Raw genomic sequence first — 21,493 nt, 5'->3', positions numbered from 1 at the left:
ACAACACACACACGAACGCATGCACACACATACACATAAAGTGACCGCTTAAGGAATCCTGGGAGAGGGTATGCGTGTTCGTGTGCAAATCTAGGAGTGTGTGTGTTCACTCACTCTCTGTACTATCAGGCTTGCAGGCAAACTGAAAGGTGATCTCTACCCCTTCGGTTACGTTCCCTATATCCCTTACTAGACAATGGTTACACTCCTCATAGGGAAAATACCTGGGGGGGGGGGGGGGACAGAGGGAAGGATGACAAATGTTTTCATGGCTGACATAAGAGCATTGAGTTTGTGAATGAAATCCACACAAGGTGTGTGTTTGTGTGTGACACTTCACCCTGAATGAAGTCATGCTCACATGCCGTCAGCTGCTAGTAACGTTGCCCTGACGCCCGTCGCTAAGATGTTGTCGGCCAGAGCTGACTGGATCTCTGTTGCTACGGTACCAATGTTTACTATGTTTACCTGTTCAGGTGAAAGAGGAGAAGAGGAGAGAGAGACAGGAGGAGGAGGGGAGGGGAGAGAACAGGAGGAGGAGGAAGAGGGGGAGGAGATAGGTGAGAACAGGAGAAGGGGGAGGAGGAGAGAGAGGTGAGGGGTGAAAACAGGAGAAGGGGGAGGAGGAGAGAGAGAGGTGAGGGGCGAGAACAGGAGGAGGGAGAGGAGAGAAGTGAGGGGAGAGAACAGGAGGAGGGAGAGGAGAGAGGTGAGGGGAGAGAACAGGAGAAGGGGGAGGAGGAGGAGAGAGAGAGGTGAGATATGAGAACAGGAGGAGGAGAGAGAGAGGTGAGGGGAGAGGAGAGAGGTGAGGGGAGAGAAGAGGAGAAGGGGGAGGAGGAGGAGAGAGAGAGGTGAGATATGAGAACAGGAGGAGGAGAGAGAGAGGTGAGGGGAGAGAACAGGAGGCGAGAAGAGGAGGAGGAGAGAGAGGTGAGATATGAGAACAGGAGTAGGAAGAAGAGGGGGATAGGAGAGGAGAGGTAAGAGGAGAGGTAAGAGGAGAGGAGAGGTAATAGGAGAGGTAAGAGGAGAGAAGAGGTAATAGGAGAGGTAAGAGGAGAGGAGAGGTAATATGAGAGGTAAAGTAATAGGAGAGGAGAGGTGAGAGGAGAGGTAAGGTAATAGGAGAGGTAAGTTAATAGGAGATGAGAGGTGAGAGGAAAGGTAAGGTAATATGAGAGGAGAGGTGAGAGGAGAGGAGAGGTAAGAGGAGAGGAGAGGTGAGAGGAGAGGAGAGGTGAGAGGAGAGGTAAAGTAATAGGAGAGGAGAGGTGAGAGGAGAGGTAAGGTAATAGGAGAGGTAAGGTAATAGGAGAGGAGAGGTGAGAGGAGAGGTAAGGTAATAGGAGAGGAGATGTGAGAGGAGAGGTAATAGGAGAGGAGAGGTAATAGGAGAGGAGAGGTAAGAGGATAGGAGAGGGTGTGTGTGTCTCACCCTTCCTCCAGTCTGGTCAGCCAGTAGTCCCACCTCAGCCAACCTGCAGTCTGTGCCCTCAAAGGTCATAACTGAAACTATCACACTGCAGAAACAGAAAATACATGACAGATCAATCATCACCCTGCAGAGTGAAGGAATACACAGTCAACCTGAGGAGTTCTGTGATAAGCTATTGGATGTTTGGGGGTGCGTTGTACTTTGGTGTTCATGGAGGTTTTTGGGCGTACACTAACCCTCTGTTAGCTAGTTAGGGGGTACACTAACCCTCTGTTAGCTAGTTAGGGGGTACACTAACCCTCTGTTAGCTAGTTAGGGGGTACACTAACCCTCTGTTAGCTAGTTAGGGGGTACACTAACCCTCTGTTAGCTAGTTAGGGGGTACACTAACCCTCTGTTAGCTAGTTAGGGGGTACACTAACCCTCTGTTAGCTAGTTAGGGGGTACACTAACCCTATGTTAGCTAGTTAGGGGTTACACTAACCCTCTGTTAGCTAGTTAGGGGGTACACTAACCCTCTGTTAGCTAGTTAGGGGGTACACTAACCCTCTGTTAGCTAGTTAGGGGGTACACTAACCCTCTGTTAGCTAGTTAGGTGGTACACTAACCCTCTGTTAGCTAGTTAGGGGGTACACTAACCCTCCGTTAGCTAGTTAGGGGATACACTAACCCTTTGTTAGCTGCCTCGTTGGCTAGCTGTCTGTAGAAGTAAGGTGACTGGGGGGAGGAGAAAGGGGCGGGACTCTCCTCCATCTCACCCAATCCGATGTTAGCTCGCCCGTCTGTACACAAGATCACCTATAGGTCAACCAATCACAGAACACAGAACACTGAGAGGTTATAACTGGTCATAACAATGACATAGGAGTTGACAGAAATGAGACATGATGTCTGATAGGCTGTCAGAATTTCAACGAGGCATCTGATTGGTTGTGATACCGGAAGTGAACTGCTGTTGGATGGAACGCTCAGCTCTGACTGACCTTTGACCCCACGAATCGAGACGCCATGGCAACGGAGACCAAGGCTGCAGGACCCAACGCTGTAGCCCCGTGTTCTCGCAATCTGGAGAGATAGAGAGAGAGAGAGAGAGAGAGAGAGAGAGAGAGAGAGAGAGAGAGAGAGAGAGAGAGAGAGAGAGAGAGAGAGAGAGAGAGAGAGAGAGAGAGAGAGAGAGAGAGAGAGAGAGAGAGAGAGAGATGGAAAGGGAAGAGAGAGTTTTAATAAGACATACAGATAGACAGGCAGTCAACCAGGCAGGCAGTCAACCAGGCAGGCAGTCAACCAGCCAGCCAGACGAACCGACGGACAAACAGCCAGACAGAAACCAATGGACGGACGGACGGACAGAGAACCAGCCAGACAGATACTCACTCTTTGACTCTCAGTGAGAGGTGTTGGTAGCTCTCAGCTATACAGTGTGGAGTGTTGTACTGTTGACCCTGTTGTCTCAGATGGTCATAATCAACTAGAGCCCAGTCCCTCAGAGAGGCTGGTACACCTGAACCATCACCGTACACTACTACCTAGAGAGGGAGGGAGGGAGGGAAGATGATTATAACAATAAAAAATATATGCAACAGGTAAGCCTGTTAGTTGGTACAAACATAGGCGATGGGAACCTAAGCTTCCCCAAAAGTCAATATAATTCAAATTGGTTAAAATGATGTAATTACTGCTGTCTATACAGAAATACATAAAATGGTGCACCTGAGAGGATGATGTAGCCACAAAGCTGTGGGTTGTTTTAAATCACAAGTGCATAGCCTACAATTGGAGCTCACAATGTCGATATGGGTGTGGAAAACAATCAAATAACTGATTGTTGAATAATTGTCAGTGAAGCACGTGAGAGAGACAGAGAGAGAGAGAGAGAGAGAAAGCCAGAGAAAGAGAGAGAGAGAGAGAGAGAGAGAGAGAGAGAGAGAAAGCCAGAGAAAGAGAGAGAGAGAGAGAGAGAGAGAGAGAGAGAGAGAGAGAGAGAGAGGGGGGGGGCAATAGGAGAGAGAAAGAGAGAGAAAGAAAGAGAGAGAGAGAGAGAAAGAGAGAGAGAGAGAGAGAGAGAGGGCAATAGGAGAGAGAAAGAGAGAGAGACAGAGAAAGAGAGAGAGGGGGCAATAGGAGAGAGAGAGAGAGAGAGAAAGAGAGAGAGAGAGAAAAAAAAACATTTTCAAAATTGTATCAATTAATTAGCAGACATGTTGGACCATTCTCCAGCCCCAAGACACTATTTGACACAAAGGTAAACTACCTGCTATATGCTAATGATTTGGTTCTTCTATCACCAACCAAAGACATTCTAGAGCAATATTGCCATATTTGGGCAGTAAAAAAAAAAAATATATATATAATGATTCCCCCCCCCCCCCCAAAAAAAAAAAAAACAGATGTCAGAAACACAAATATAAATTCACCCAGAACAACACCATCATTGAACACACAAAACATGACTCATACCTTGGTCTGACCATATTAGCATCGGGAAACTTGAATATGGCAGTGACTGCACTCGAAGAAAAAGTCGGCAGAGCATCATCGTATGCAATAAAAATGAACATTTTCAAAATCAACATCCCTGTTGCTGATAACTAGATTTTATGGTACAGAGTAGGTTATCTTGTCATAATTCTGCTGTTGATAGCTACATGTTATGGTACAGAGTAGGTTATCTTGTCATAATTCTGTTGTTGATTACTAGATGTTATGATACAGAGTAAGTTAGGGCTAGGCCCCTTTTTTCTCCACTTCCTGTCTGAATTACGTGCCCAAAGTAAACTGCCTGTAGCTCAGGCCCAGAAGCCAGGATATGGATATAATTGGTACCATTGGAAAGAAAGAAGAAAACACTTTGACGTTTGTATAAATGTTAAAATAATGTAGGAGAATATAACACAATAGATATGGTAGGAAAAAATCCAAAGAAAAACCAACCAGATTATTTTTTTTTTTAGACCATCCTCTTAGAATTGCAAGAGAAAGCTCATATTGAAAATTAGCTCACTGGATGCAATTCTTATGGCTTCCACAGGGTGTCAGCAGTCTATGTTTAAGGTTTCAGGCTTGTAACTTCAAGCATGATGGCGCTAACTGAACGGTAGCGGGACGCCTATCCCTAAGAAGTTTTAAGATAGAACTAAACTGACTTTTTGGGATATAAAGAAGGATTTTATCTAACAAAACGACTACATGTTGTAGCTGGGACCCTTTGGATGAAAAATCAGAGGAAGATTTTCAAAAAGTAAGTGAATATTTAATTGTGTGAATGTATGAAACCTGTGCCGGTAGAAAAATATTTTGATGTGGGGCGCGGTCCTCAAACAATCACATGGTATGTTTTCGCTGTAGTAGCTACTGTAAATCAGACAGTGCAGTTAGATAAACAAGAATTTAAGCTTTCAGCCGATATAAGACGGTATGTACGGTTGAAGTCGGAAGTTTACATCCACCTTAGCCAAATACATTTACTCTGTTTTTCACAATTCCTGACATTTAATCCTAGTAAAAATTCCCTGTCTTAGGTCAGTTAGGATCACCACTTTATTTTAAGAATGTGAAATGTCAGAATAATAGTAGAGAGAATGATTTATTTCAGCTTTTATTTCTTTCATCACATTCCCAGTGGGTCAGAAGTTTAGATACACTCAATTCGTTTTTGGTAATATTGCCTTTAAATTGTTTAACTTGAGTCAAATGTTTCGAGTAGCCTTCCACAAGATTCCCACAATAAGTTGGGTGAGTTTTGGCCCATTCCTCCTGACAGAGCTGGTGTAACTGAGTCAGGTTTGTAGGCCTCGTTGCTCGCAAACGCTTTTTCAGTTCTGCCCACAAATGTTCTATAGGATTGAGGTCAGGGCTTTGTGATGACCATTCCAATACCTTGACTTTGTTGTCCTTAAGCCATTTTGCCACAATTTTGGAAGTATGCTTGTGGTCATTGTCCGTTTGGAAGACCCATTTGCGACCAAACCTTAACTTCCTGACTGATGTCTTGAGATGTTGCTTCAATATATCCCCATAATTGTCCTACCTCATGATGCCATCTATTTTGTGAAGTGCACCAGTCCCTCCTGCAGCAAAGCACCCCCACAACATGATGCTGCCACCCCCGTGCTTCATGGTTGGGATGGTGTTCTTCGGCTTGCAAGTCTCCCCCTTTTTCCTCCAAACATAACGATGGTCATTATTATCTATTTTTGTTTCATCAGACCAGAGGACATTTCTCCAAAAGGTACGATCTTTGTCCCCACATGCAAACCGTAGTCTGGCTTTTTTGGGGGTAAAATGCATTTGCGTCCTCTACCCGTGAGGTTTTCAACTGTTCCATATCTTTTGAATGTTTTAATAATTGCCCTGACAGTGCTCAGTGGTATATCCAATCGTCTGTGGATCTTCTTGTAGCCATGACCAGATTTATGAAGGTCTACGACCATCTGTCTCTTCTGAACTGCCAGTTCTTTTGTTTTCTTCATGGGATTGGATGACAAAGGGATATTGCATGCGTGTTACCTCAATATAGTTCCTTATAAATTAAATAAGGGGAATTTAACTCCTGGTTTAATTTTGGTAGATTTTATTTACAATAATCTTTAAGGGTGCCATTAATTGTGAAACCTTGATTTGGAGGACATTGATTTTTAATTAAATCAGTAAATTATGTTTGTTGCTTCCATTGAAACAGTAATAAAGTACATTATTTCTTACATGTTGGTATTTTGAGTTTATCTCTATATTTATATTGTTTGATGATTGATTACTGTTATCTTTGTCACTTCCCACGAGCCGGGTTGTGGCAAAAACTCACACTCATTCTTATGTTTAATAAATGTATTGTATAGTGTGTGTGTGTGGCAGGCTTACAATGATGGCAAAAAAACAACATTTGAGAGTGTGCTGACTCTGGTGCTAGAGGGGGTACAGCTGACCCTGGTGCTAGAGGGGGTACAGCTGGAGGTTGAATGTTTGAAGAGGTACGGGACTGTAAAAAGTTTGGGAACCACTGGTCTAGGTAAATGTTGCAATTCTACAGCCATTCCTAGACCTGTGACCAAAAACGAGTAGGTTACCTTGTCATAACTCTGTTGTAAATTACTAGATGTTATGATACAGAGTAGGTTATCTTGTCATAACTCTGTTGTTGATTACTAGATGTTATGACATAGAGTAGGTTATCTTGTCATAACTCTGTTGTTGATTACTAGATGTTATGATACAGAGTAGGTTATCTTGTCATAACTCTGTTGTTGATTACTAGATGTTATGATACAGAGTAGGTTATCTTGTCATAACTCTGTTGTTGATTACTAGATGTTATGATACAGAGTAGGTTATCTTGTCATAACTCTGTTGTTGATTACTAGATGTTATGATACAGAGTAGGTTATCTTGTCATAACTCTGTTGTTGATTACTAGATGTTATGATACAGAGTAGGTTATCTTGTCATAACTCTGTTGTAGATTACTAGATGTTATGATACAGAGTAGGTTATCTTGTCATAACTCTGTTGTAGATTACTAGATGTTATGATACAGAGTAGGTTATCTTGTCATAACTCTGTTGTTGATTACTAGATGTTATGATACAGAGTAGGTTATCTTGTCATAACTCTGTTGTTGATTACTAGATGTTATGATACAGAGTAGGTTATCTTGTCATAACTCTGTTGTTGATTACTAGATGTTATGATACAGAGTAGGTTATCTTGTCATAACTCTGTTGTTGATAACTAGATATTATGATACAGAGTAGGTTATCTTGTCATAACTCTGTTGTTGATTACTAGATGTTATGATACAGAGTAGGTTATCTTGTCATAACTCTGTTGTTGATTACTAGATGTTATGATACAGAGTAGGTTATCTTGTCATAACTCTGTTGTAGATTACTAGATGTTATGATACAGAGTAGGTTATCTTGTCATAACTCTGTTGTAGATTACTAGATGTTATGATACAGAGTAGGTTATCTTGTCATAACTCTGTTGTAACTCTGTTGTTGATTACTAGATGTTATGATACAGAGTAGGTTATCTTGTCATAACTCTGTTGTTGATTACTAGATGTTATGATACAGAGTAGGTTATCTTGTCATAACTCTGTTGTTGATTACTAGATGTTATGATACAGAGTAGGTTATCTTGTCATAACTCTGTTGTTGATTACTAGATGTTATGATACAGAGTAGGTTATCTTGTCATAACTCTGTTGTTGATTACTAGATGTTATGATACAGAGTAGGTTATCTTGTCATAACTCTGTTGTTGATAACTAGATATTATGATACAGAGTAGGTTATCTTGTCATAACTCTGTTGTTGATTACTAGATGTTATGATACAGAGTAGGTTATCTTGTCATAACTCTGTTGTTGATTACTAGATGTTATAATACAGAGTAGGTTACCTTGTCATAACTCTGTTGTTGATTACTAGATGTTATGATACAGAGTAGGTTATCTTGTCATAACTCTGTTGTTGATTACTAGATGTTATGATACAGAGTAGGTTATCTTGTCATAACCCTGTTGTTGATTACTAGATGTTATGATACAGAGTAGGTTATCTTGTCATAACTCTGTTGTAGATTACTAGATGTTATGATACAGAGTAGGTTACCTTGTCATAACTCTGTTGTTGATTACTAGATGTTATGATACAGAGTAGGTTATCTTGTCATAACTCTGTTGTTGATTACTAGATGTTATGACACAGAGTAGGTTACCTTGTCATAACTCTGTTGTTGATTACTAGATGTTATGATACAGAGTAGGTTATCTTGTCATAACTCTGTTGTTGATTACTAGATGTTATGACACAGAGTAGGTTATCTTGTCATTACTCTGTTGTAGATTACTAGATGTTATGATACAGAGTAGGTTATCTTGTCATAACTCTGTTGTTGATTACTAGATGTTATGATACAGAGTAGGTTATCTTGTCATAACTCTGTTGTTGATTACTAGATGTTATCATACAGAGTAGGTTATCTTGTCATAACTCTGTTGTTGATTACTAGATGTTATGATACAGAGTAGGTTATCTTGTCATAACTCTGTTGTTGATTACTAGATGTTATGATTCAGAGTAGGTTATCTTGTCATAACTCTGTTGTAGATTACTAGATGTTATAATACAGAGTAGGTTATCCTGTCATAAATCTGTTGTTGATTACTAGATGTTATGATACAGAGTAGGTTATCTTGTCATAACTCTGTTGCAGATTACTAGATGTTATGATACAGAGTAGGTTATCTTGTCATAACTCTGTTGTTGATTACTAGATGTTATGACACAGAGTAGGTTATCTTGTCATAACTCTGTTGCAGATTACTAGATGTTATGATACAGAGTAGGTTATCTTGTCATAACTCTGTTGTAGATTACTAGATGTTATGATACAGAGTAGGTTATCTTGTCATAACTCTGTTGTAGATTACTAGATGTTATGATACAGAGTAGGTTACCTTGTCATAACTCTGTTGTTGATTACTAGATGTTATGATACAGAGTAGGTTATCTTGTCATAACTCTGTTGTTGATTACTAGATGTTATGACACAGAGTAGGTTATCTTGTCATAACTCTGTTGTTGATTACTAGATGTTATGATACAGAGTAGGTTATCTTGTCATAACTCTGTTGTTGATTACTAGATGTTATGACACAGAGTAGGTTATCTTGTCATTACTCTGTTGTAGATTACTAGATGTTATGATACAGAGTAGGTTATCTTGTCATAACTCTGTTGTTGATTACTAGATGTTATGATACAGAGTAGGTTATCTTGTCATAACTCTGTTGTTGATTACTAGATGTTATGATACAGAGTAGGTTATCTTGTCATAACTCTGTTGTTGATTACTAGATGTTATGATACAGAGTAGGTTATCTTGTCATAACTCTGTTGTTGATTACTAGATGTTATGATTCAGAGTAGGTTATCTTGTCATAACTCTGTTGTAGATTACTAGATGTTATAATACAGAGTAGGTTATCCTGTCATAACTCTGTTGTTGATTACTAGATGTTATGATACAGAGTAGGTTATCTTGTCATAACTCTGTTGCAGATTACTAGATGTTATGATACAGAGTAGGTTATCTTGTCATAACTCTGTTGTTGATTACTAGATGTTATGACACAGAGTAGGTTATCTTGTCATAACTCTGTTGCAGATTACTAGATGTTATGATACAGAGTAGGTTATCTTGTCATAACTCTGTTGTAGATTACTAGATGTTATGATACAGAGTAGGTTATCTTGTCATAACTCTGTTGTAGATTACTAGATGTTATGATACAGAGTAGGTTATCTTGTCATAACTCTGTTGCAGATTACTAGATGTTATGATACAGAGTAGGTTATCTTGTCATAACTCTGTTGTAGATTACTAGATGTTATGACACAGAGTAGGTTATCTTGTCATAACTCTGTTGTAGATTACTAGATGTTATGATACAGAGTAGGTTATCTTGTCATAACTCTGTTGTAGATTACTAGATGTTATGATACAGAGTAGGTTATCTTGTCATAACTCTGTTGTAGATTACTAGATGTTATGATACAGAGTAGGTTATCTTGTCATAACTCAAATACACTACTACAGTTCACAAAATCTGTGTCATACACAACTGTCTGCCAGTAGTTTTCCAGTCTGAGGCAATGTGACATGAAACTTGTAGTAGGAACAACTAGAGCTAACACAATGTCACAGATGGTAGCAGACACTGTCGTTTCAACTGCAAGTACTACAAAACACTTGTCATCCTTATCTTAAACTTTAAAGGTCCCAAAAACGCAGCTGTTTTTTTTTTTTATCCAATTCATCAAATAAGTTCTGGATAACAATTAAAGTGCTGTGATTGTTTTAAAAAAAAAGAAAATAAACCAAAATAGCTTCTTATTAAACAGAATAAAAAGAGAGCAATTTCTCAATCAGGACTTTTGCTCGGACTGTCTGGGAGTGGTCTGAGTTCACGGCCCAATCGGAGGGATCTATAACCTGAATACTGGCTGTTATTGGCAGAGAGGTTTGAAACTCTCTTTGTAATTGGTCTATTAACGTATACTGCTAATGTTGTCTGTCTGGTGGTCCAAAACCCTACACATCCATAACAAGCAAGCATTTCTGGCAGCCTTCTCTAACAGCTCTTACACTTAAAGGGCATTAATCATCATTTTCACAATTTCACAGTTTTTATTATTCCAACTTCATAGTGTGGAAATATGTATAAAACACAGGGAAATCACGTTTTTGACAGCACTGGGCCTTTAATAATAATTCATTTAAATAATTTGTAAAGCGCATTTCTCAAACCCAAAGGCGCTAAACACTAATTATTCTAAATCTTCGGAGAGAGTGCATAGTTAATAATACGACTCTTATAACTCTTATCTTAAACTACATACAAAAAAGGAATAGAGATGGGAATAGAGATTATTTGTCTCTCTATGTTGATAAGGCACAACAAGAGGTGAGTGCTTGCTGAGTTTTACTCAGTCAGATTGTTAGAATGTCAGTGTCACCAACAGACACACAGAGGAAAGTGGTTTAGTAAATAGGTGACACCATTTCAAATATGAGTCAGAGAAAAATCACACATTAAAAAAATGTATGATTTGTGTCACAGCAGGACCTGTTTCCCTGCCTCCCTCCTCTACATACCCCTCAGCCTTCCTCCCTCTTTCCCTCCAACCCTCCCTCAGCCTCTTTCCCTCCCTCAGCCTCCCTCCAACCCACCCTCCCTCTCTCTCTCTATACCCCTCAGCCTCCCTCCCTCTCTCTATACCCCTCAGCCTCCCTCCCTCCAACCCTCCCTCTCTCTCTCTATACCTCTCAGCTTCCCTCCAACCCTCCTTCACTCCCTCAGCCTCCCTCCAACCTCCCCCCCTCTCTCTATACCCCTCATCCTCCTAACCTCACTCCAACCCTCTCTCCCACCCTCTCTCTACACCCCTCAGCCTCCCTCCTTCCCTCCAAATCCACTGCCTCGTTCAATTTTTTGGGACCCCAAATCAATCAATAAATCAATCAATACCTCGTCATTGAAGGTAACAATGGCGACTCGGCGGAGAGGTGAAGTCTTAAGTAGAGAGGACAGTGCCCTCTGGAGGGCATCCTGAATACTCTACAGAAAGAGAGAGAGAGAGAGAGAGAGAGAGAGAGAGAGAGAGAGAAGCATTGACATATCATTCCTTTTAATAGAAGCCTTCTAGCATTTTACGTTTCCAGACTCTGCATTCCATCTGAAATAGACTTTTCCACTCTGAAATAGAGGTGGATCAGCTTTCATACTGCAAATAGATTGTGGCTCAATGTAATTGTCTGCATCATTTCCAATCCCCATATATACATTTTTAGAAATATATATACAGTGGGCTCCAAAATTACTGGCACCCCTGACTGGCAATGCACAAACAATAATAAAAAAATATATAAACAATATAATTATAGAGAGAAACTCAAAATATCAAGGTGAGAAATACTGTACTGTATTAATGTTTCAATGGAACCAACAAACATCACACAATTAGTCAGAATGATAGAATGTCAGTGTCACCAACAGACACACAGAGGAGAGTGGGTTAAGTAATTAGGTGACACCATTTCAAATAAGAGTCAGAGACAAATCATACATTAAAAAAATGTATGAATTGTGTCACAGCAGGACCTGTTTAGAGAGAGTGGTATAGAGAGAGGGAGGGAGGGAGGGAGGGAGGGAGGGAGGGAGGGAGGGAGGGAGGGAGGGAGGGAGGCTGAGGGCTATAGAGAGAGGGAGGGAGGCTGAGGGCTATAGAGAGAGGGAGGCTGAGGGCTATAAAGAGAGGGAGGGAGGGAGGGAGGGAGGGAGGGAGGGAGGGAGGGAGGGAGGGAGGGAGGGAGGGAGGCTGAGGGCTATAGAGAGAGGGAGGTTATTTATCTTGTCATAACTCTGTTGTTGATTACTAGATGTTATGATACAGAGTAGGTTATCTTGACATAACTCTGTTGTTGATTACTAGATGTTATGGTACAGAGTAGGTTATCTTGTCGTAACTCTGTTGTCGATTACTAGATTTTATGATACAGAGTAGGTTATCTTGTCATAACTGTTGTTGATTACTAGATGTTATGACACAGAGTAGGTTATCTTGTCATAACTCTGTTGTTGATTACTAGATGTTATGATACAGAGTAGGTTATCTTGTCATAACTCTGTTGTTGATTACTAGATGTTATGATACAGAGTAGGTTATCTTGTCATAACTCTGTTGTAGATTACTAGATGTTATGATACAGAGTAGGTTATCTTGTCATAACTCAAATACACTACTACAGTTCACAAAATCTGCGTCATACACAACTGTCTGCCAGTAGTTTTCCAGTCTGAGGCAATGTGACAGGAAACTTGTTGTTTTACCATAGTTCTAGGTAAATGTTGCAAATGCATGCGTGTTACCTCATTTATATACCCTAGCGAAACAAGAAGCGATGTAATGGCTCAATATAGTTCCTTAAGACTTAGATTCATTAAAATAAGTGGAATTAAATTCCTGGTATAATTTTGATAGATGTTTTTTACAATAATCTGTAGGGGTGAAACCCTGACTTGGAGGACATTGATTTTTAATTAAATCAGTAAATGATTTTGGATCCATTGAAACATTAATAATGTACAGGATTTCTCACGTTGGTATTTTGAGTTAATCTATATAATTATATTGTTTATATATTTTTTAAGTATTGTTTGTGTATTGTCAGGGGTGCCAGTAATGTTGGAGCCCACTGTGTATATTATTTTAAATATATATATATTTATACACAGTATATTATTATATATACACAGTACACCTATCTCTGAACACCATCCAGTCCCATCCTTCAGCTCCACTCAACCCCTCCCATCTATCTCTGAACACCATCCAGTCCCATCCTTCAGCTCCACTCAACCCCTCCCATCTATCTCTGAACACCATCCAGTCCCATCCTTCAGCTCCACTCAACCCCTCCCATCTATCTCTGAACACCATCCAGTTCAGATGTCTATTTGCCATATATTTTATCAACTGTGCTGTGATGTTTCACCTATATACCTGTATAAAGTACACCGTATATTTTACATTGGTTCTCTTGTTTATTTGAAATGTTTTGTTCCACCGTTCAGCTCCTTTAGTACACCCTCAGTATCCAGTCTGAAGAACACTGGGACAAACATACATACCTGTAGTCGGGAGACGTAGGTTGCTGACCTCATAGGATTCCCTGGGGTGACCTGGGAAGAAAATATAGATGCAGTGGGATTGAGGTACAGCCGTAGTTTGTAGACGGACAGGTTGAGGTACAGCCGTAGTTTGTAGACGGACAGATTGAGGTACAGCCTTAGTTTGTAGAAGGACAGACAGACAGACAGACAGACAGACAGACAGATAGACAGACAGACAGACAGACAACACACCTCAGAGGTGACACTCATGCTCCCAGATATATCAACACAGAAGACCACCATGACATCCTCCAGGTTTTCGTAGTCCTGGTCTGTCTGACGGAGGAGGTAGATCACATCTCTCCCTCTAGGAGTCCCTCTAACCCTGGGGCCCACCTTGGAACCAGGACCTGAAGTAGACAGGGTGTTCTGGAGACCACAGAACTCACACAGCCACACCTAGAGAGAGAGAGAGAGAGAGAGAGAGAGAGAGAGAGAGAGATGTGTCCAGGTGTGAGACAATGCTGCAGTTTGAGTCTAAACCTTTTCAACAGAGAGAGAGAGTAAACTCACAGCAGTTTCCTGTGTGTTCTGTACAGAACTCAGGGAGGACAGGGCAGCACTACATCTCCCACAGTGCATCACGGGACACTGAGTGGTCTGGATGCCAGATGCTGTGGAGGAGAGGGAGAGAGAATGATAGTGTGTGCAGTGGAGGCTGCTTAGGGGAGGGCGGCTCATAATAATGGCTGGAATGGCGTGTGTTTTATTCCATTCCATTGACTCCATTCCAGGCATAATTATGAGCCGTCCTCCCCTCAGTAGCCTCCTCTGTGTGTGTGTGTGTGTGTGTGTGTGTGTGTGTGTGTGTGTGTGTGTGTGTGTGTGTGTGTGTGTGTGTGTGTGTGTGTGTGTGTGTGTGTGTGTGTGTGTGTGTGTGTGTGTGTGTGTGTGTGTGTGTGTGTGTGTGTGTGTGTGTGTGTGTGTGTATGTGACCAACCATACACTCACCTCTACTGATATCTACGAGTCGTCCAACACTGAGAGAGAGAACATTAACATTAGCCTTCAATCTGATGCTCTGCTCTCCTCGGCCTTCCGCACCTGACAACACACACACACACACACACACACACACCACACACACACACACACACACACACACACACACACACACACACACACACACACACACACACACACACACACACACACACACACACACACACACACACACACACACATTGATGAGACCCAGATACGTAACAACCATCACAGTAATAACCACTGAACCACGCATACACCCGCTATAGCCTACAGTACATCTTACCCCAGCCAACAACTTGGGCTGTATTCAGAAACAAAAGCATGTGGAATCAAACCAAATACTCACCTCGGGCTGGTAGGGGGGGAGGCAGAGAGGAAAGAGGGGCAGGTGGGGGAGGCAGAGAGGTGCATTGTGGGTACTTCTGAGACTCAAACCGTCGAGGGGGCAAAGGTGGGGGCACTAGTCCTGGCTCTGAAGCAAGGAAACAAACATCACCATCATCAATATTATTGATGTTGTTCTGTCCTGAAGCTGTTCTTGTCTATTAATGTTCTGTATTATGTAATGTTTCATGTTTTGTGTGTGGACTGCAGGAAGAGTAGCCCCGGCTCTCACAACAGCTAACGGGGATCCTAATAAAATACCCTAAAATACCAAATATTATCACCATCAACATCAATATTATTATCAATATCATCAATAGTATCATTATCAATATCATCAATAGTATCATCATCAATAGTATCATCATCAATATCATCAATATCATCAATATTATCAATAGTATCATCACCAATATTATCAATAGTATCATCACCAATAGTAACATCAATATTATTATCAATATCATCAATAGTATCATTATCAATATCATCAATATCATCATCAATATCATCAATAGTATCATTATCAATATCATCAATATTATCATCAATATCATCAATAGAATCATCATCAATATAATCAATATCATCAATATTATCAATAGTATCATCACCAATAGTATCATCATCAATATTATCAATATTATCAATATTATTTATCATCAATATCATCAATATTATCAATACTATCATCACCAATATTATCAATAGTATCATCATCAATAGTATCAATAGTATCATCATCAATATTATCAATAGTATCATCATCAATATTATCAATAGTATCAATAGTATCATCATCAATATCATCAATATTATCAATAGTATCATCACCAATAGTATCATCATCAATATTATCAATAGTATCATCACCAATAGTATCATCAATATTATTATCAATATCATCAATAGTATCATTATCAATATCATCAATATCATCATCAATATCATCAATAGTATCATCATCAATATAATCAATATTATCAATATTATCAATACTATCATCACCAATATTATCAATAGTATCACCATCAATATTATCAATAGTATCATCATCAATATTATCAATAGTATCATCACCAATATTATCAATAGTATCATCACCAATAGTATCAATAGTATCATCACCAATATTATCAATAGTATCATCATCAATATTATCAATAGTATCATCATCAATATTATCAATAGTATCATCACCAATATTATCAATAGTATCATCACCAATAGTATCAATAGTATCATCATCAATATTATCAATAGTATCATCACCAATAGTATCAATAGTATCATCACCAATATTATCAATAGTATCATCATCAATATTATCAATAGTATCATCATCAATATTATCAATAGTATCATCACCAATATTATCAATAGTAACATCAATATTATTATCAATATCATCAATAGTATCATTATCAATATCATCAATATCATCATCAATATCATCAATATTATCAATATTATCAATAGTATCATCATCAATATTATCAATATTATCAATATTATCAATACTATCATCACCAATATTATCAATAGTATCATCACCAATAGTATCATCATCAATAGTATCAATATTATCAATAGTATCATCATCAATAGTATCAATATTATCAATAGTATCATCATCAATAGTATCAATATTATCAATAGTATCATCACCAATAGTATCATCATCAATATTATCAATACTATCATCACCAATATTATCAATAGTATCATCATCAATATTATCAATAGTATCATCACCAATAGTATCAATAGTATCATCACCAATAGTATCAATAGTATCATCACCAATAGTATCAATAGTATCATCACCAATAGTATCATCATCAATATTATCAATACTATCATCATCAATATCATCAATATTATCAATATTATCAATAGTATCATCACCAATATTATCAATAGTATCATCACCAATAGCATCATCATCAATATTATCAATACTATCATCATCAATATCATCAATATTATCAATATTATCAATAGTATCATCACCAATATTATCAATAGTATCATCACCAATAGTATCATCATCAATATTATCAATACTATCATCATCAATATCATCAATATTATCAATATTATCAATAGTATCATCACCAATATTATCAATAGTATCATCACCAATAGTATCATCATCAATATTATCAATAGTATCATCACCAATATTATCAATAGTATCATCATCAATATCATCAACAGTATCAATAGTATCATCATCAATATTGTCAATAGTATCATCATCAATATCACCATCAATATCATCAATTGTATCATCATCAATAGTATCACCTTCCTCATCTTCTTCTTCATCATCATTCTTAGCTGCATGGAGCTCAAGTGTGTGTGTGTGTGTGAAGGATGAGGTTTGAACACGGTGACACTGCAGTGAGAGCTGATAAGAAATCATCTAGGCCAGTGTATGTGTACGTGAAGTTTCCTATGGCTTGACATCTTCACACCTCTGTCACTCTTCACCCCACACAGACATTTCCTCTGAGTGTGAAACTGAGTGGTTCTCTCAGCAGCAGCAGCGGTCTGTATGTGTGTTGAGAGGTACCATGTCTGTACATTACCTTGCTGAGGGATGACTGAGATGCGGTTGTCGTACATGTGCTCTGTGACGGACAGTCTGAGGGCTACACCTGGATCTGTGGTCCCCCCCTCACCTGGAGGACTACAGGGGTACACACTCAAACCTGAACCCCCCTCATCTGACCCCCCCATTAAACTCCCTTCTGGGCTCCAGTTACACACTACGTGACTGCAGGCAAACTCCATCTGGGGGAGAACGGAGAGAGAGGGGAGGGTGGGGAGGTGGAGAGAGGCCATCAATGTAAATAATAACTTGTTCTTAATTGACATGCCTGGTTAAATAAAGGTTAAATAAATAAAACAATTAAAATAGAGAGAGATGAGTTATGAGTGACCCCTTTAGAAATTACGTTCTTCTGTGGGAATTTCAGTACTTCAGCATGATGTTTCCTACAGGTTTTATCATGGTTCTATCATGTTCTCCTGTTCTGCAGCATTGAAGGTCCCCTAGAACAGTGGCCTCCATAATTCTTAAATGGAAGAAGTTTGGAACCACCGAGGCTCTACTAGAGCAGGCCACCTGGCCAAACTGAGCAATCGGGGGCTAAGGGCCTTGGTCAGGGAGGTGACCGAGAACCCGATGGTCACTCTGAGAGAGCTCCAGAGTTCCTCTGTGGAGATGGGATAACCTTCCAGAAGGACATTCATCTCTGTAGCACTTCACAAATCAGGCCTTTATGGTAGAGTGGCCAGACAGAAGCCACATGGTAGAGTGGCATGACAGCCCACTTGTAGTTTGCCAAAAGGGACCTGAAGACTCTCAGACTATGAGAAACAAAATTCACTGGTCTGATGAAACCAAGATTGAACTATTTCGCCTGAATGCCAAGTGTCACATCTGGAGGAAACCTGGCACCATCCCTACGGTGAAGCATGGTGGTGGCAGAATCATGCTGTGGTGATATTTTTCAGCAGCAGGGACTGGGAGACTAGTCAGGTTCGAGGGAAAGATGAACGGAGCAAAGTACAGAGAGATCCTTGATGAAAACGTGCTCCAGAGCTCTCAGGTCCTCTGGGATGAAGGTTTACCTTCCAACAGGACAACGACCCTAAGCACACAGCCAAGACAAAATTAGGAGTGGCTTCGGGACAAGTCTCTGAATTTCCTTGAGTAGCCCAGCCTGAGCCCGGACTTAAACCTGATTCAAACATCTCTTGAGAGACCTGAAAATAGCTGTGCAGCGACGCTCCCCATCCAACCTGACAGAGTTTGAGAGGTTCTGCAGAGAAGAATGGGAGAAACTCCCCAAATACAGGTGTACCAAGCTTGTGCCGTCATACCAGACAATACTCAAGGTTGTAGTCGCTGCCAATGATTCAACAAAGTACTGAGTAAAAGGGTCTGAATACTTAACAAAGTACTGAGTAAGAGGTCTGAATACTTAACAAAGTACTGAGTAAAAGGGTCTGAATACTTAACAAAGTACTGAGTAAAAGGGTCTGAATACTTAACAAAGTACTGAGTAAAAGGGTCTGAATACTTAACAAAGTACTGAGTAAAAGGGTCTGAATACTTAACAAAGTACTGAGTAAAAGGTCTGAATACTTAACAAAGTACTGAGTAAAAGGGTCTGAATACTTAACAAAGTACTGAGTAAAAGGGTCTGAATACTTTACAAAGTACTGAGTAAAAGGTCTGAATACTTAACAAAGTACTGAGTAAAAGGTCTGAATACTTAACAAAGTACTGAGTAAAAGGGTCTGAATACTTAACAAAGTACTGAGTAAAAGGTCTGAATACTTAACAAAGTACTGAGTAAAAGGGTCTGAATACTTAACAAAGTACTGAGTAAAAGGTCTGAATACTTATGTAAATGTGTAAATGTGATATTTCTAATTTTTTATATTTTTATACATTTTTTAAAACGTAAATAAAACGAACTGTTTTTGCTTTGTCATTATGGGGTTTAGTGTGTAGATTGATGAGGGGGCAAAAACGATGTAATCCATGTTAGAATAAAGGCTGTAATGTAATTAAATGTGGAAAAAGTGAAGGGGTCTGAATACTTTACGAATGAACTGTAGTTGGTTTGAGATTTTTTTTTTAAATCATTGAAATTTGGAGTTATTGATCTTTTAAAATATTGTCCCATGTAATATTGTGTAATTTACTAATGGTCCTTAACCAGCCCCCATAGGGATATCCAATATCAAACCAAATTGACCATGGGGATTACAATGGGGTCACATGCAGCTAGACTCCTAATTGAGGATTACTTGGGTGTTACCAGCTGTGGGCAGGATTGAAATAAATCCAACCCAAGGAAAACTGTTGTGGTTCCCTTCATTCTATGACAGACCCTTTTATCCAATCATCTTGCTCATCTCAGTTTTTGCATGAGACTGATTTTATGACCAAAATGATCCTATTTACATTTTTGTAGTCAATTTTGACACTAGAATCAATGTTTCTGACTCATATCGATGTCACAATAGGCCATTTTCAAAATAAGAAGCAGATTTTTTTTTAGGGGCAGTTTCTCTTTAAGTGTGATACTGTCACTTCCTGGTGACAACTTGTCACCGTGTTTATAGACATGAGATTAACGATGATCTAATTTCACACTAAACTTCATCTTTAGGGGAAAAAAACGAAAGAACATATTTTTTTGCGAAGTTGTGTGCTAGTTCACTGTACTGTATCTAAAACAGAGAAGAACGAATATCTTAGTTTACACACATCTGAACACTTTATTGTAGAAAGATTATTCCCTAGAGAGAGATACAACTTCCACAATTGTGAAACGTTATGTAAAACAACAAAAAAACAATATTTATATTAATATTCAACAGTTAATGTATTAGTAACTCGCCTGGTGTGTTTCAACACAGATCCAAAGCATTCAGAACCTTGTCTTTCTCTCTGTCTGTCTTTGTTATACCGGAGTATAACGTCACACTACCTCATAGCTGACATTCTTGTTGTGTCTCGGGAATTATAAACCTCTGTAACACCTGTCACAGTATCAATAGGAGATCGTGATGTTAGACAACAGTATGTTAGAAAATGATGTGTTAGAGAACATAATGTAAAAAAAAAAAAGCACAGGTACCTGAGTTGTAGAAGGGTTGACTTGTAGAGAGAAAGAAACCGGTACTCCTGTCTGTTTGTATGTCCAGCCAACTCTGAGGGTTTGTATTTGTGGTCTAAACCACCATGTTCCTGCATGTGTGTGTTGTGTGTGACTCTGCGTGTGTGCATGTAAATGTGTGTGTGTGTGTGACAGGAAGTGAACCGATCAGTGTTGAGGTTGGTAACAGAAACTCAACAAACCAAAGACACTGTGCCTGAGAGAAAGAGGAAGAGGAAGAGAGAGAAAGAGAGGAAAGAAAAGACGTGTCAGTTATTTATACAGTGCCTTGCGAAAGTATTCGGCCCCTTTGAACTTTGCGACCTTTTGCCACATTTCAGGCTTCAAACATAAAGATATAAAACTGTATTTTTTTGTGAAGAATCAACAACAAGTGGGACACAATCATGAAGTGGAACGACATTTATTGGATATTTCAAACTTTTTTAACAAATCAAAAACTGAAAAATTATGCGTGCAAAATTATTCAGCCCCTTTACTTTCAGTGCAGCAAACTCTCTCCAGAAGTTCAGTGAGGATCTCTGAATGATCCAATGGTGACCTAAATGACTAATGATGATAAATACAATCCACCTGTGTGTAATCAAGTCTCCGTATAAATGCACCTGCACTGTGATAGTCTCAGAGGTCCGTTAAAAGCGCAGAGAGCATCATGAAGAACAAGGAACACACCAGGCAGGTCCGAGATACTGTTGTGAAGAAGTTTAAAGCCGGATTTGGATACAAAAAGATTTCCCAAGC

At 39.4% G+C, this 21,493-nt stretch overlaps 1 protein-coding gene across 1 annotated transcript in view; it reads right to left on the bottom strand.

The window, feature by feature from the left end:
• LOC139379504 (circularly permutated Ras protein 1-like) overlaps positions 1-20,870 on the bottom strand; it is a 33,953-nt gene extending 13,083 nt beyond the window's left edge. The window contains exons 1-14 of the mRNA XM_071122321.1: positions 20,714-20,870; positions 17,642-17,846; positions 15,010-15,135; positions 14,628-14,720; positions 14,190-14,290; positions 13,869-14,075; positions 13,635-13,685; positions 11,472-11,561; positions 2,813-2,964; positions 2,422-2,503; positions 2,109-2,236; positions 1,439-1,523; positions 362-468; positions 115-224 (exon numbers count right to left, since the gene is read on the bottom strand). Coding sequence (XP_070978422.1) covers positions 115-224; positions 362-468; positions 1,439-1,523; positions 2,109-2,236; positions 2,422-2,503; positions 2,813-2,964; positions 11,472-11,561; positions 13,635-13,685; positions 13,869-14,075; positions 14,190-14,290; positions 14,628-14,720; positions 15,010-15,135; positions 17,642-17,846 — 1,537 coding nt within the window. The 5' untranslated portion in view covers positions 20,714-20,870. The remainder of the gene's footprint in view (positions 1-114; positions 225-361; positions 469-1,438; positions 1,524-2,108; positions 2,237-2,421; positions 2,504-2,812; positions 2,965-11,471; positions 11,562-13,634; positions 13,686-13,868; positions 14,076-14,189; positions 14,291-14,627; positions 14,721-15,009; positions 15,136-17,641; positions 17,847-20,713) is intronic.
• Between the last annotated feature and the right edge of the window lie 623 nt (positions 20,871-21,493).

Source organism: Oncorhynchus clarkii, chromosome 21, assembly GCF_045791955.1.
Source record: "Oncorhynchus clarkii lewisi isolate Uvic-CL-2024 chromosome 21, UVic_Ocla_1.0, whole genome shotgun sequence".
Taxonomy (NCBI): Eukaryota; Metazoa; Chordata; class Actinopteri; order Salmoniformes; family Salmonidae; genus Oncorhynchus; species Oncorhynchus clarkii.
This window is presented reverse-complemented; position numbering and strand designations above follow the sequence as displayed.